Source organism: Pantherophis guttatus, chromosome 8 (assembly GCF_059756535.1).
Source record: "Pantherophis guttatus breed Tessera chromosome 8, ASM5975653v1, whole genome shotgun sequence".
Lineage (NCBI taxonomy): Eukaryota > Metazoa > Chordata > Lepidosauria > Squamata > Colubridae > Pantherophis > Pantherophis guttatus.
Genome location: NC_142070.1, coordinates 20209911 through 20222500, shown reverse-complemented (window position 1 = coordinate 20222500; position 12590 = coordinate 20209911). Strand labels below are relative to the sequence as shown.

Genomic DNA, 12590 nt, shown 5'->3' with positions numbered 1-12590 from the left:
TCTGCAGTAAACAGCTCTATCCATATGTTGGTACCAAGTACCCCAAATGTGGTTACTGGGAGAGGAGCTGCTTGGCTGGGAGCACTTTTTGGGAAGGGAGCTGCCCTGTATCTTTCTTGGGTGTTGTCTTGATTACTTTCACAAATGTCCAAATAGGGTGAAATGAACTTAATTTGTAGTAAGATGTTTCCTGTACACTCAAAACAGAATATTGCCTTTAAAAATTGTCCCCACCCTCCAGTTGTGAGCATTGAGAAGTCAGAACTTACTACAGTAATTAAGAGTAAAAATCCACCTGTTTTTGAATCACTTTTAATCTTTAGGGAGCCCATTAGAATGTATTTCAGTTGGTTCAAGTTTTACATATGTCAGTCTTGGTTCAGCCTATAGTTTGGATTTATTATTTATTTATTTATTTTATTTTATTTGTATACCGCCCTTCTCCAGCAGGACTCAGGGCAGTGAACAGCCGAGATAAAACAGAGCATACAAAATTTGAAAAACAATTTAAAAGGTAATTAAATAATTTCAGCCCACAATTTAAAACAACCCAATTAAAACCAATTTCAAATTAAAACCGAAACGGATGGGATCAAGCCAGCCCGGCTAGGTGAAATAAATGAGTTTTCAGGGCCCAACAAAAAGTCCGGAGGTCTGGTATCGTGCATATCTCTAGGGGGAGGTCGTTCCAGAGGGTGGGTGCCGCCACAGAGAAGGCTCTCCTCCTGGGGGTCGCCAGCCGACATTGTCTGGTGGACGGCACCCTGAGGAGGCCCTCTCTGTGCGAGCGTACTGGCCGGTGGGAGGCTATTTGCGGCAGAAGGCGGTCTCGTAGATACCCCGGCCCTAAGCCATGGAGCGCTTTAAAGGTGGTCACCAACACCTTGAAGCGCACCCGGAAGACCACCGGGAGCCAGTGCAGCTCGCGCAGGAGAGGTGTCACATGGGAGCACCCTGTCGCTCCCGCACGGCCGCATTCTGGACCAGCTGGAGCCTCCGGGTGCACCCCAAGGGGAGCCCCATGTAGAGAGCATTGCAGTAGTCCAGGCGGGAAGTGACAAGTGCCTGAGTGACCGTGCGTAGGGAGTCCTGATCTAGAAAGAGACGCAACTGGCGTATCAGGCGGACCTGATAAAAAGCCCCCCTGGCCATGGCTCATTATAAGATGAGCATAGGGGATGTACTCAGAGAATCTCTTGAAATGCTTACTAATCTTACTTCTTGCTTTTTCTCTCTCCTTTTCTCATTTTTTCTTGTAGTTCCTGGGCATAGCATTTCTTGGAATTGGACTTTGGGCATGGAATGAAAAAGTAAGTTAACAACAGCAATCTGTACAGCCAAATAAATTTAAACAGGTCTCCCAATATTTGAAAAAAGATTTCCTTCTTTAAAAGGTACATTGTTAAGCATATTCTACAGGTGACCAAGTTTGTTGCAAGTAGTCCTCAATTTATTACAGTGATTGAGCCTGCAATTAGAATTGTTGATCATGATGGTCATTAAGTGGGTCTTCACGTGACCACACCCAATTTTATGATACTTTTTTTTTTTTTTTGGCAGTTGTTGAGTTGTTCGTTGTGGCCATTTTTTTTTTTGCCAGAAACCAGAAGGGAACACTGGTTTCTGGCAAAAATGTTATAAATTGCAGTCACCAGACCATGGTTGCAAATGACCATAAATGCAAGCAGGTTGCGTAGCATTCAAAATGTGGACATATGATGTGTGTGTGTGGCCATCAGAACTTTGAATTCTGGTTTTAAGTATCTTTGCAGTGGGAGGGTCCATTATAACTTCAAATGGTTGCTAAGCAACCAGTTGACATATCCTGGCAGTAGGGAAAGGGCTCCCAAAATTTTAGAAGAAGCATTTAGAGTGCCACCTTTAATAGACTCGTGGGTTTACTCAAATTGTATCCTCACTTTATTTTTTTAATTAGATTTCTTTATTACTGTAAATCCTTTTAGACTCCTGGTGGTTTACAGCAATGAAAAACAGACATAATAGAATTAAGTGTCTTTAGCCCAGTCATTCTCTCAGTCCACAGAATAATTGTTGAGAAATAAAATGGAAGAGGAAAGCATTATGTATAGTGGTTTCAACTCCTGTAGGAAAGGTAGGATATACATCTAACAAAAATAAATAAATCTAACAAATTAAGTAAAATAATCGTGTATTCTAAGCAAATCAGCAACAAAAATAAATATACTGTATAATATACATTATAAATATACTGTACAAAATGAAAGACGCCAAGGATTCAGTTCTGGAAAACCACAATTGGCTGTTCCACAAAATAAGTAAATCACAGGAAAAATATGGTTTTCTGACTTCAGCCTTCGTCATGTCAGAAAAATGGGGGAATCACCTGCGGCTTAACCCAAGAGAATTGCCTTGGACAGGTTGACTCAGGCTGGAGGAGCTAGTCCTGTTGATAGCATGCTTTTAAAATCAAAACTGGCACTTTGAATTGCTTCCAGAAATACGTTGTGCAATATACTTGTTAATATAGATGAAAGAACTGGTTAAAATAGACAGTGTCTTGGAGTGATTCTGCCCTGTTTGAGAAAACAGGGAGTGTCTTCAAAATGATGGTTGTTATAACTTGTTTTTCCACTGTTAAAAAAATGACATGCATTTATCTTTACACTTATTTTGGCAGTTTTCAGGCTTAGATAATTAAAACCTGGCTGGCTTTTTTCTGTAAATGAGATGACAAGTCTTGGATATAAAGGAGAAAATGAAGTTTGAAAGAGACATATTAAAGAATGGGAAGAGCCTAGTTCTGTCCTAAGAAAGTAAGAATTGTAGGGAGCTGTTAGAATTATATGTGTTAAGGAATATGCGCAGAGTAACCCTTGAGTAGCAAGGGTGTGCACATGAGAAAACGGCTGAAAGTGATTGTGACTAAGCACTGTCAATACACAGACACACTGAGTTGTGATATTCTTTTACTTTTAGGAAAAAGTAAAGCAAAGTCCAATAAACAATCCAGGTCATACACAGATAAAGATAGTTAAATTGTCAATCCAGGGATATTCCAAGAACAAAGTCTTCTTACCAGTTGTTGTAGTCATATGCAATAAAACAGTTCTTTTTGGAGTTGCAAACAGGAACAAGTACAGCAGTAAAACAATCAGTAAAACAACAAGTAGCAATGATCAAGCAATGATCCTGCAGAGAGAACAGGCAGAGAGGAGCAGAGGTAGCAATAATAATGTAATAAGAACAACAAGCCATGATTCAAGCTTCCTCTTAAGTACGTTGGCTACAGAGCTTAGCCAATCAGAATACAGTATGATGCAATACAGCATTACAGTCTTAAAGCTATACGTTACATTTTGACTGCAAACATGCATTGCTGGTTTATATATATAGCCAACCCAACCAGTTAGGCAATAGCCATTCCCTAACAATATGTATCATTAAAATCCCTCTCTTGAAATTTGGAAGAGTCCCGTTCAGGAATTATTTATTATGTAATTAATTGTTTATATATGTTAAAGCTTGTAGTAGGTATGAAAAATTGCTTGGTTTAATTTAGAGGGAGACAATGTGTGGGCCTTCAGATGTTGGATACTGTGTTGCAATTGAGAACATTGGGATTGTGTCTATCCCTAATTTAATTGATGGTCTCCAAATAGATTAAACAAGTAATGTCTTTGTAGATTAGTGTTTCTTAATTTGGCAACTTCCAGAGATGTGGTCTCCAAGTCCCAGAATTCTATGTGGCTATACTTAGCACTGACTAAGTCCATGTTGAGGTTTAAAAAGACTGCTGTAGATGGTCTTCTTCTGTAATCCTTAGCCAACATGGATTTTGGTCCTCTTGTTTGAAGATTAGAGGAGATCACCCACGAACAAAACTAGAAGAAATAAGTTGGGGAAGACTGAGTTAGTACAATAAGCCACCTGAATGGAGTTGGTTGAGCTCAGGTCTATCATATGTAGCTGTACATTTAAGCAAAGTACTTTGTTCTTTTGGGAGAGAAATATTGTCTTAAGAATTTGTTATGTGGTGATTGCAGGATAATCAAACAACTACATAAAATCATTAATGATGCAGAAAAAAAATTGTTTTTTTGTCCTGTCACTTGTTAGAAATTAAATGCAGAAATTCAGTACTGATAGAATACTTTTTTTTATCTAGTGCATTTGCTGCCAGCATTTGTAATAATGGCAACTAATTTGAATGGCTTTTGAAAAGGGATTGGGCTGGAACACTATATAGCCGTGATGGCGAACCTATGGCACGCGTGCCACAGGTGGCACGCGGAGCCATATTAGTGGGCACGCCAGCTCAGCTCTGGGACGCATGCGCGCGCCGGCCAGCTGATTTTCGGGCCTTCTGGGCCCACCAGAAGTAGGGAAACAGGCTGTTTCCTGCCTCTGGAGGGCAGGAAGTCCCGTTTTTTTTTCTTACCTGGCTCCAGATCCTCTCTGTGTATCTGGGAACGGCGAAAACAGCCTTTCCCACTTCCTTCGAGGCCCTATGGAGGCTCAAAGGGCCCATTTCCCCACTCCCGGTGGGACAGGAAGTGACGTTTTTTCCTGTCCCCAGCCTCCAGAGACTCCTAGAGAGGCTCCTAGAGACTCCTAGAGAGGCTCCTAGAGACTCCTAGAGAGGTTCTGGAGGCTGGGGACAGCAAAAATGTCACTTCCTGTCCCACCGGGAGTTGGGAAATGGGCTTTTTCAGCCTCCGTAGGGCCTCCAAGGGAGTGGGAAAGGCTGTTTTCGCCGTTCCCAGATACACAGAGAGGATCTGGAACCAGGTAAGAAAGAAAAACGGGCCTACCAGGCCATCATGTGCCAGGAGCGGGGGGGGAGGGGGAGCGGGTTGCACACACATGCGCATGGGCACGTGCGCGCGCAACCCTCCCCCCCCCCGGCACGCGATGGCAAAAAGGTTAGCCATCACTGCTATATAGTATTAATACAGCTAAAAAAAAAAGGGGGGGGGGAAACAAATGAATACAAGTAAAAATATAGACAAAAATAGAAAAAATAAAATACAGCAATTATTATTCAACTATATGAAAATTACAACTCAGATATTGTACAACAAATCAAACACACAGATTCAGATGGTTCAATTTGATATGGAACCAGTCTAAAGACTGAGAATTGGCACATTTCATATCATGTGTCATATTTTATCATCTGGCCTAGAAGCGTGTTTCCAAAAACATATGATTGTATAATTATTTAGATGCAATAGATCAAAGATTTTCATAGATATCCAAATAGTAATAGCACTGAGGCTTATATACTGCTTCACAGTGCTTTACAGCCCTCTCTAAGCGATTTATATAGTCAGAATATTGCCCCCAACAATCTGGGTCCCCATTTTACTGACCTCAGAAGAATGGAAGGCTGAGTCAACCTTGAGCCGGTGAGGATTGAACTGCTGAACTGCTGGCAGAAGTAACCACCAGAGCTCTTGTTTGGAATGTAGTTTAATATTCCTGAATATTAAAATGTTCAGTGTGTGACAATCCAACTTTCAGCCTCTAATATCAACTTTTATTCCTAGAATGCCAGGAAAATTAAATAAAGGCAGTCATTAAATATTACTTGCATGTTTTCCTGCATTAGGTTGGGTCACAGGATGTGGATAGATAATGTCTCCTGTCTTGCTGAGGATGTAGAATAGATAGATAATGTCTCCTGTGTTAATATTAATACAGTACTACAGATGGGACTGTTTATCAGATACTGCATATCCTGGTTCTCTTCTGGTGTGTGTAATGTAATAATGAGAGAGAGAAAAATATTCCTTCTTTCATGTTATGGAAGTCTGTTTTGAAAGGATAAACTATTTCATTTTTCAGTATTTCAGAAGATTAATATTTTATTGGGATTTAGTAATGTCTATGGGCATACTTGAATGTAATTAGCAGATAAAAGGGCAGGCTGAACATCTAAAAATTAGCCTTGCTTGTACCATTCTTCGTTTCTCTCCTCCATTATTGCTTTTCTAACCTTTTCAACAAACCATTTTGGGCAGAATGTCATTTGTGCTAAATGATATGTCATGACTTTTTCACAAAGGGATATGGCTGTGGGCCTGATTGCAATGGTAGACTAATATATGTCAACACAGAAAGAATTTACAGGAAATAATCAGAATGTTTGTACAAAATGTTATTAATCTCTCCTGGACAGAAATGCCAAATGCTAGTGTGGCTCCTTCATTCTTTCCTTGAAAGGGAAGGGGTAGTGACAGTAAAAACCCGGATACATCTGTGATATATTTGTATTCCTTGTTTTCCCACTCTCTCACCTCTTCTTCCTTTTACATTCACTGCCAAAGGGAGTCCTGTCCAACATCTCTTCCATTACTGACCTGGGTGGCTTTGATCCAGTTTGGCTCTTCCTTGTGGTTGGAGGAGTGATGTTCATATTGGGTTTTGCAGGATGCATCGGTGCTCTACGGGAAAATACCTTTCTTCTCAAGTTTGTAAGTAACTGTATCAAATTCCTCTTTAGAGAATAAACTTCCCTCCCCTGTACAAATATATATCATTTTACTTTGTTTAAAAATTTGCTTCAAGCTTTTTTGGAAATGCTTATCTTTTTAAAAAGCACCTTAAAGTCCAGCTCAGGTGTTCAACTTGGATGGGATGTTTAAACCTAAGTAAAATAATGGAATGATCTTGCCTCCCTAGCTTAATGCTGAGTGGAATTTCTGATAAGTTCTTCTTTAAATGGAACCACTGATAATTCTTTCTTTAAATCTTACTATTTAGCCTTTATTTTAGGTACCGTATTTTTCGGTCTATAAGACACACTTCCCCTCCCCCCAAAAAAGTGGGTGGAAATGTCTATGCACCTTATAGAGCGAATGTTGCTGAAACCCTGCCCACCCGCCAGTCTCCACCCTTCGGCCTCTGCCTCCCAGCAAATTGCCTCCTTGCAGCAAACAGCTGGTCAGCCCATTGCTGCCTCCGCATGCCACATTTTTGGCCTCCATGCATCCCGTTTTCGGCCCATTCCAGGCAGTGGGGATTGCCGCCTATCGCTGCTGAATGGGCCGAAAATGGGGCGCACGGAGGTTGAAAATAGGGTTTGCTGAGGCGGTGATAGGCAGTGGCAGCGGTGGGCAGCAGCGATCCCCACAGCCTGGAACAGCTGATCGGCGATATTCCGGGAGGCCAATCTAATCACTAATCAGGTGCTCGTGCTAAATCAGGCTGTGCTGAAGCTGACCAGGCTGTTTACTATTTGCTGCAAGGAGGCAAATTGCTGGGAGGCAGAGGCAGATTTTTTTCCCCTTGTTTTCTTCCCCAAAAGCTAAGTGCGTCTTTTAGTCCGGAGCATCTTATAGTGTGAAAAATATGGTAATTTATTGTTATAAGAAGTGACATACAAATAACCCTGAATAAATAAATATTATGACATGCTGAGGCACTGAGAAGATAGAACCTTTGCCTATAGTTCCAATTAATTTTGCATGCTCTGTTCATGCTTTACAATCTTGAATCTTGGAATGTTTCAGCATCAGTTCTGAGATGTAAATGTTTATTTTAGTCATTGGTGGTCTCCCTGACAATTACAGGGAGTATAAATTTGATAGATAACTTAAAAAGCAATAATGACTTATCGGCAGCAGAAAGATCTCGGTCTGGCTCATATCAACCAATTGGTCAAACAAGTATCTGGATTGGTTAGTTTTCTGCCATTAATTGGCTGCAGGACATTAACAGTCCATTTTCCTGCTAATCTATTGCCACTTGAGAAGATGTCTGGTTCTCTGCGATACTAAAGGCTGCAGTTGGCCACTCATGGTTCAGATGAATATATTGCTGTAAAACAGGCTCGTTGGTCATTGGTTGTTTGAAAACAAATGAGCCATAAAATGAGTATAAATAGCTGCAATATTATCAGTTTTTATCCATGTAATTCTTTGGTATTGCATTCATTCTGAAGGTTTTATTGAAGCCAATAAATTATTTTACTTCTTTGCAGTTCTCAGTCTTCCTTGGAATAATCTTCTTCCTGGAACTCACAGCCGGAGTTCTGGCATTTGTTTTCAAAGACTGGATCAAAGACCAGCTGTATTTCTTTATCAACAACAATATCCGAGCATACAGAGATGACATTGATTTGCAAAATCTCATAGACTTTACCCAAGAATATGTAAGAGCTCCTTCTTTCTTTAAGATCTGACTGTGGAACCTACAGGGCTGGTTCCTACATTGTAGGATCCTACAATCCCAAGCATCCATCATTTTTATTCATTTAGATAGGAAATACGAGGAATTGTGATTCTGCAATATCTGGTGGGCCATTGATAATGCTGTCCTTAGGTGTTTGGATACCGAGATGAGTGGCATATGAGTTTGATAAATAAAAAATAAATTAATTAATATATATAACAAGTGAACCACAGATCTGCCAACTCTGGTACAAGGGAAAATATCCCACTTTGACTGTGACTCTTGCTATACATCTGCAGCCAGTGGCAACATTAACCTTGCTGATTTTAGACAGGCAAAGAAAGTCAGACCAGTATAGTAGTTGTATGAAGTATCCTCAGTAAATACAGAGTTGTAGATTAGAATATAGGCTATGCTTAGAAGAAGGCAATGACCATATTTGTTGTTAAGAAAAGTATATGAAACTATCTACGAAGCCACTACAAGTCAAGCACAGCTTGGCTTACGAAGTTTTCCCCATTGTACTGTTTGTGTTTCATTTCTTATCTGTTTATTTCTGAAAGGTTTTTCTGAAAACATTTTCAGGGCGATTGTAGGCATGTTTCTCATTGAACTATTGTAATATCGCTAATGTAAAAATCAGCAGTATTTATTGAGAAATATTTTGCAAATTTCATAGCAAATGGGTTCACATGGTTTTTCTTATAATTGGAGGAAATGGGCAACATTTTAAACAAATCTTGTGGCCATAGCTTTTGTGTTCAGCTAGAGTTAGAAGGCATAATAAGCCTGTTGCTGAAGCTCTCTGGAAAATAAGCTGAATCGTCCAACATACAATAATAAACAATCTGTTTTGGATAAGTGAAGTTATATAGCTATTTAGCTACTGTGACTGAGTTAATCTTTTTCTCCCTGAAGAAGAAGCTTGAACAAGATGTGCCATTGAATGGTGCGGGAGTATGAACGGATTTCCAGAAAAGTTTGAACAAGCTTTTCTAATATGCACAGCAAAGGTGATTTGAGAGGATCCTATCTGAAGTCTTATTTCAAGCCTAGGGCCCACAAAATCAGCACCACCTACAAGTTGCCTTAAATAACTGATTTCACATTTTAGAATAGTTTTTTTTTATTGGCCAAGTGTGATTGGACACACAAGGAATTTGTCTTGGAATTTTAATTATTCTCTCTATATTGCATATTGATAATGTGTGATGTTTTGCCACAAAGGGGGATAGATTTTTTTCTACTTTCCAAAAGATTTGGTTAAACAAAAGCACTGATTAAGGGGGTGGGGGGAAATCCTATCTGTTTGGAGCATTGTAGGAGATGCAGTGCCTTGGGTTTTTTTTTTTCCATTCCCAGTTATAGGATAGGGCTGTCAAACTCACGGCCCGCGGGCTGGATGCGTCACATGCTGGCCATGCCCAGTTTAGCGAAGGGGAAAAAAGTCGTGATGCGTCATGTGACGCCGTGAGTTTGACACCCGTTATAGGGGAACTAGCACTACAGTAAAGACTTGAAAACTTTTTTCATGCATTTCCAGTACAAAATAAATTCACAGAGTGATTTGGAATGGTAGCTTAGAAGAATAGCCGTGCCTAGCCCATGTTGCCAGAACTGTGATGCCTCTGTCTTTTTGCCCCTCCTAGTGGCAGTGCTGTGGGGCCTTTGGGGCTGATGACTGGAACCTCAACATTTACTTCAACTGCACAGACTCCAATGCTAGTCGAGAACGGTGTGGAGTACCTTTCTCTTGCTGCACTAAAGATCCTGCTGTAAGTCACTACAGAAGGCCGGCAAGGCTACTCTTCCATCCTGAAAGGACCATCGGTCACAATGGGATTGTTCTTACAATAGGCTAGTGCCACCATAAATATATTAGCTTTTAAGGTGTCACAAAGGTGTTTTTTTTTTGCAGTGCTGTGGCAGACAAACATGGCCCTCCCTTCTGGAATGGAGAAGAATGCATGTGATTTTTATTGTGAGATCTGTTAAAAAAGTTAATTTTGAATGCCTAGTTTTCATATTTAAAGCCCATAAAAGAAACATATGGCAAGAAACATATTTTTATCTATCTTTTTGAACTTCGGAGACTGTGTGGAATTCACATACCAATGGTAACTGGCATTGTTGCAACTGCCATTGTAAGTTGGCATAGTTGTATGACATCATGTTTTCCAATGGTGATACTAAGCGGCAGAGTTTCTAGTTCCAATTAGGAGTAACTAGGCAAGGTCATGTGTTGGAGATAGACTTTTTGTTGAATAAAAGGAGACATTTATTGGAAATTGTTTCTGTATCTTTATTTTTTAGGAAGATGTCATTAATACTCAGTGTGGTTATGATGCCCGCCAAAAACCAGTAAGTTTTCAAAACTTCTTTTTGGAGAGGAAATGGGAAAGAAGTGCTAGAAAGATGTTCAATGTTTTTTATTATTGTTCTTGCAGGAAGTTGATCAACAGATTGTTATTTACACAAAAGGTTGCGTCCCACAGTTTGAAAAATGGCTGCAGGATAACTTAACCATAGTGGCCGGCATATTCATTGGAATTGCATTATTACAGGTGACCTGTTCTTTTGAAAAACTGCAGAGTGTAATCCATCCTCAAGAAAGACCCCATAGAGTGAAATGAAAATTGAATCTCTGTGTATCGATTTATTAATTTTTTGGGGAAAAAAAAGAAAGTACATTTGGGTCTCGTTAATTTCAGCCTTGTAGTCAACTTGGATAATGCAGAATAAATTATAAATATTTTGCTGCAAATTATGATGGAACTGATGCTGCTTTGCTTTTTGATCACCTAAACATAATGAGGCTGTTTCTCTAGTAGACTTCCAGAGCCAGCTGAAAGACCAATTAGGTGTCCTTTTAACTTAAGTAAGTAGTCTCAACTTGGGTATCCTATTCTTATTCATAGCAGTAGGAAAATCTTTTGCTCCAGGTATGTTGTTTAAAACCTGTGTTGTTGAAATTTAACCTCTTTTCTTAAAACTTAACTATAAAACTTAATTTTAAAAACTTAGAAATATCACCTACACCTGCATTTTCAGAGCTGCTGTTCCCAGGACAATTCTGATACGGTGTACATTCCCCTCACATATTAAAGACTGTTTTTCCCTCCCTCCAATTATTACATGCTGGAATACTTAATATTTCACAGTAAATGTGATTGTATTTGCATAGTATACTCAACTGCAAACTGGCCAGCCATACAATATTTGAGGCCAGCGTGTTGTGTACACCCAGCCACTACTGTTAATTTGTGGCCAAGTGTGTCATGTGTCCCAGAAAACCTGAGTGAAACATGCTTAACAAGGGAAAACCATTTCAACTTTAATGTGTAAATGGTAGCTGTTGTGTTAAATTTTGTGGGGACAGTCTGGCTAACTCAAATTTCTGCATTTGAAAGCCAGTTCCAACTTAACGTGTGCCTTTCTTTTCTTCCAGATATTTGGCATATGCTTGGCTCAAAACTTGGTTAGTGATATTGAAGCTGTCCGAGCCAGCTGGTAAAACTCTTTAACGTAAGCTACGCAAGACCTTGTGGGTAACCACAGTTCTCAGAAGGCTCTATGTGGCCCACATCGAGACAAACCCTTGTGAAAATGGGGAACAGAGAAGTTTTCAGTTCTCAACTGATTAGAACAGCATCACACCTTTGTTTATTCCAGAACGAGCAGCTCCAGCCACCTAGTTGTGATGAATGCTATTAAAACCACCAGTCTAAAATGTACTGAGCCATGAATCTCTACTGTATCCTTGACTGAGTAAACTGGAGGATATTTCTTCCGTTTCGTGTGTGTGTGTGTGTGTGTGTGTGGCAAGTGGTCTGTGTCAATGGAACCTCGGTAGATGCATCCTTTTGTTTTATGAGTTGCAGTAGACCCTCAATGAGGCAATTTCCTCTTGCCATTAAAGAAGTGACCAAGAGACCTAATGTTTCTTTGGAAAGAAATCCCACGAAGAGGCAACTTACTTATCTACTTCTCATATGCTTTGTTTTCTGGCAAAAAAAACAAACAAACATCATCACTCTTCCACAGGAAATTCAGTCTCTTGTTTTATTACGTCCTCTGTCGAATAACAACAGCTTTAATTACTTTCCAACCTCTTGCGATCTTTATTTCATTGGACTGTGGAATCAGCAAACTTCAGGAAAGACCTAAAACAGAGATAATTCTCCATCTGTACTAGTCCCTAGCAATATGTAAATGAAGAGATGAAGGTATTCATGCTGGGTGGTTTGATGATAAGATGAATGCGATGAACTCAGAAGCAGAAACAAGCACAGTGTATTCAGTTTCATGGATAAAATGAATTGTAAAGAAACAAATCTGTTTGGAATAATTTTTGATATCTTCATGTAGTAGGGCAAATGCTTTTTGTCACATTATAACCCTTCCTAAATATATCTTCTTCTTAAGCCCTCTTC

The 12590-nt window shown here is 39.8% G+C and overlaps 1 protein-coding gene across 2 annotated transcripts in view; it reads left to right on the top strand.

Moving 5' to 3' along the window:
* TSPAN5 (tetraspanin 5) overlaps positions 1–11887 on the top strand; it is a 55087-nt gene extending 43200 nt beyond the window's left edge. Inside the window, exons 2-8 of one of the 2 annotated variants that reach the window (XM_034440518.3) lie at positions 1260–1310; positions 6312–6458; positions 7967–8137; positions 9807–9932; positions 10471–10518; positions 10605–10721; positions 11606–11887. In XM_034440518.3, coding sequence (XP_034296409.1) covers positions 1260–1310; positions 6312–6458; positions 7967–8137; positions 9807–9932; positions 10471–10518; positions 10605–10721; positions 11606–11671 — 726 coding nt within the window. In that variant the 3' untranslated portion in view covers positions 11672–11887. Of the gene's footprint in view, positions 1–1259; positions 1311–6311; positions 6459–7966; positions 8138–9806; positions 9933–10470; positions 10519–10604; positions 10899–11605 lie in introns of those variants that run through there. The other variant, XM_087875371.1, reaches the window with a different exon arrangement.
* Positions 11888–12590: the final 703 nt, after the last annotated feature.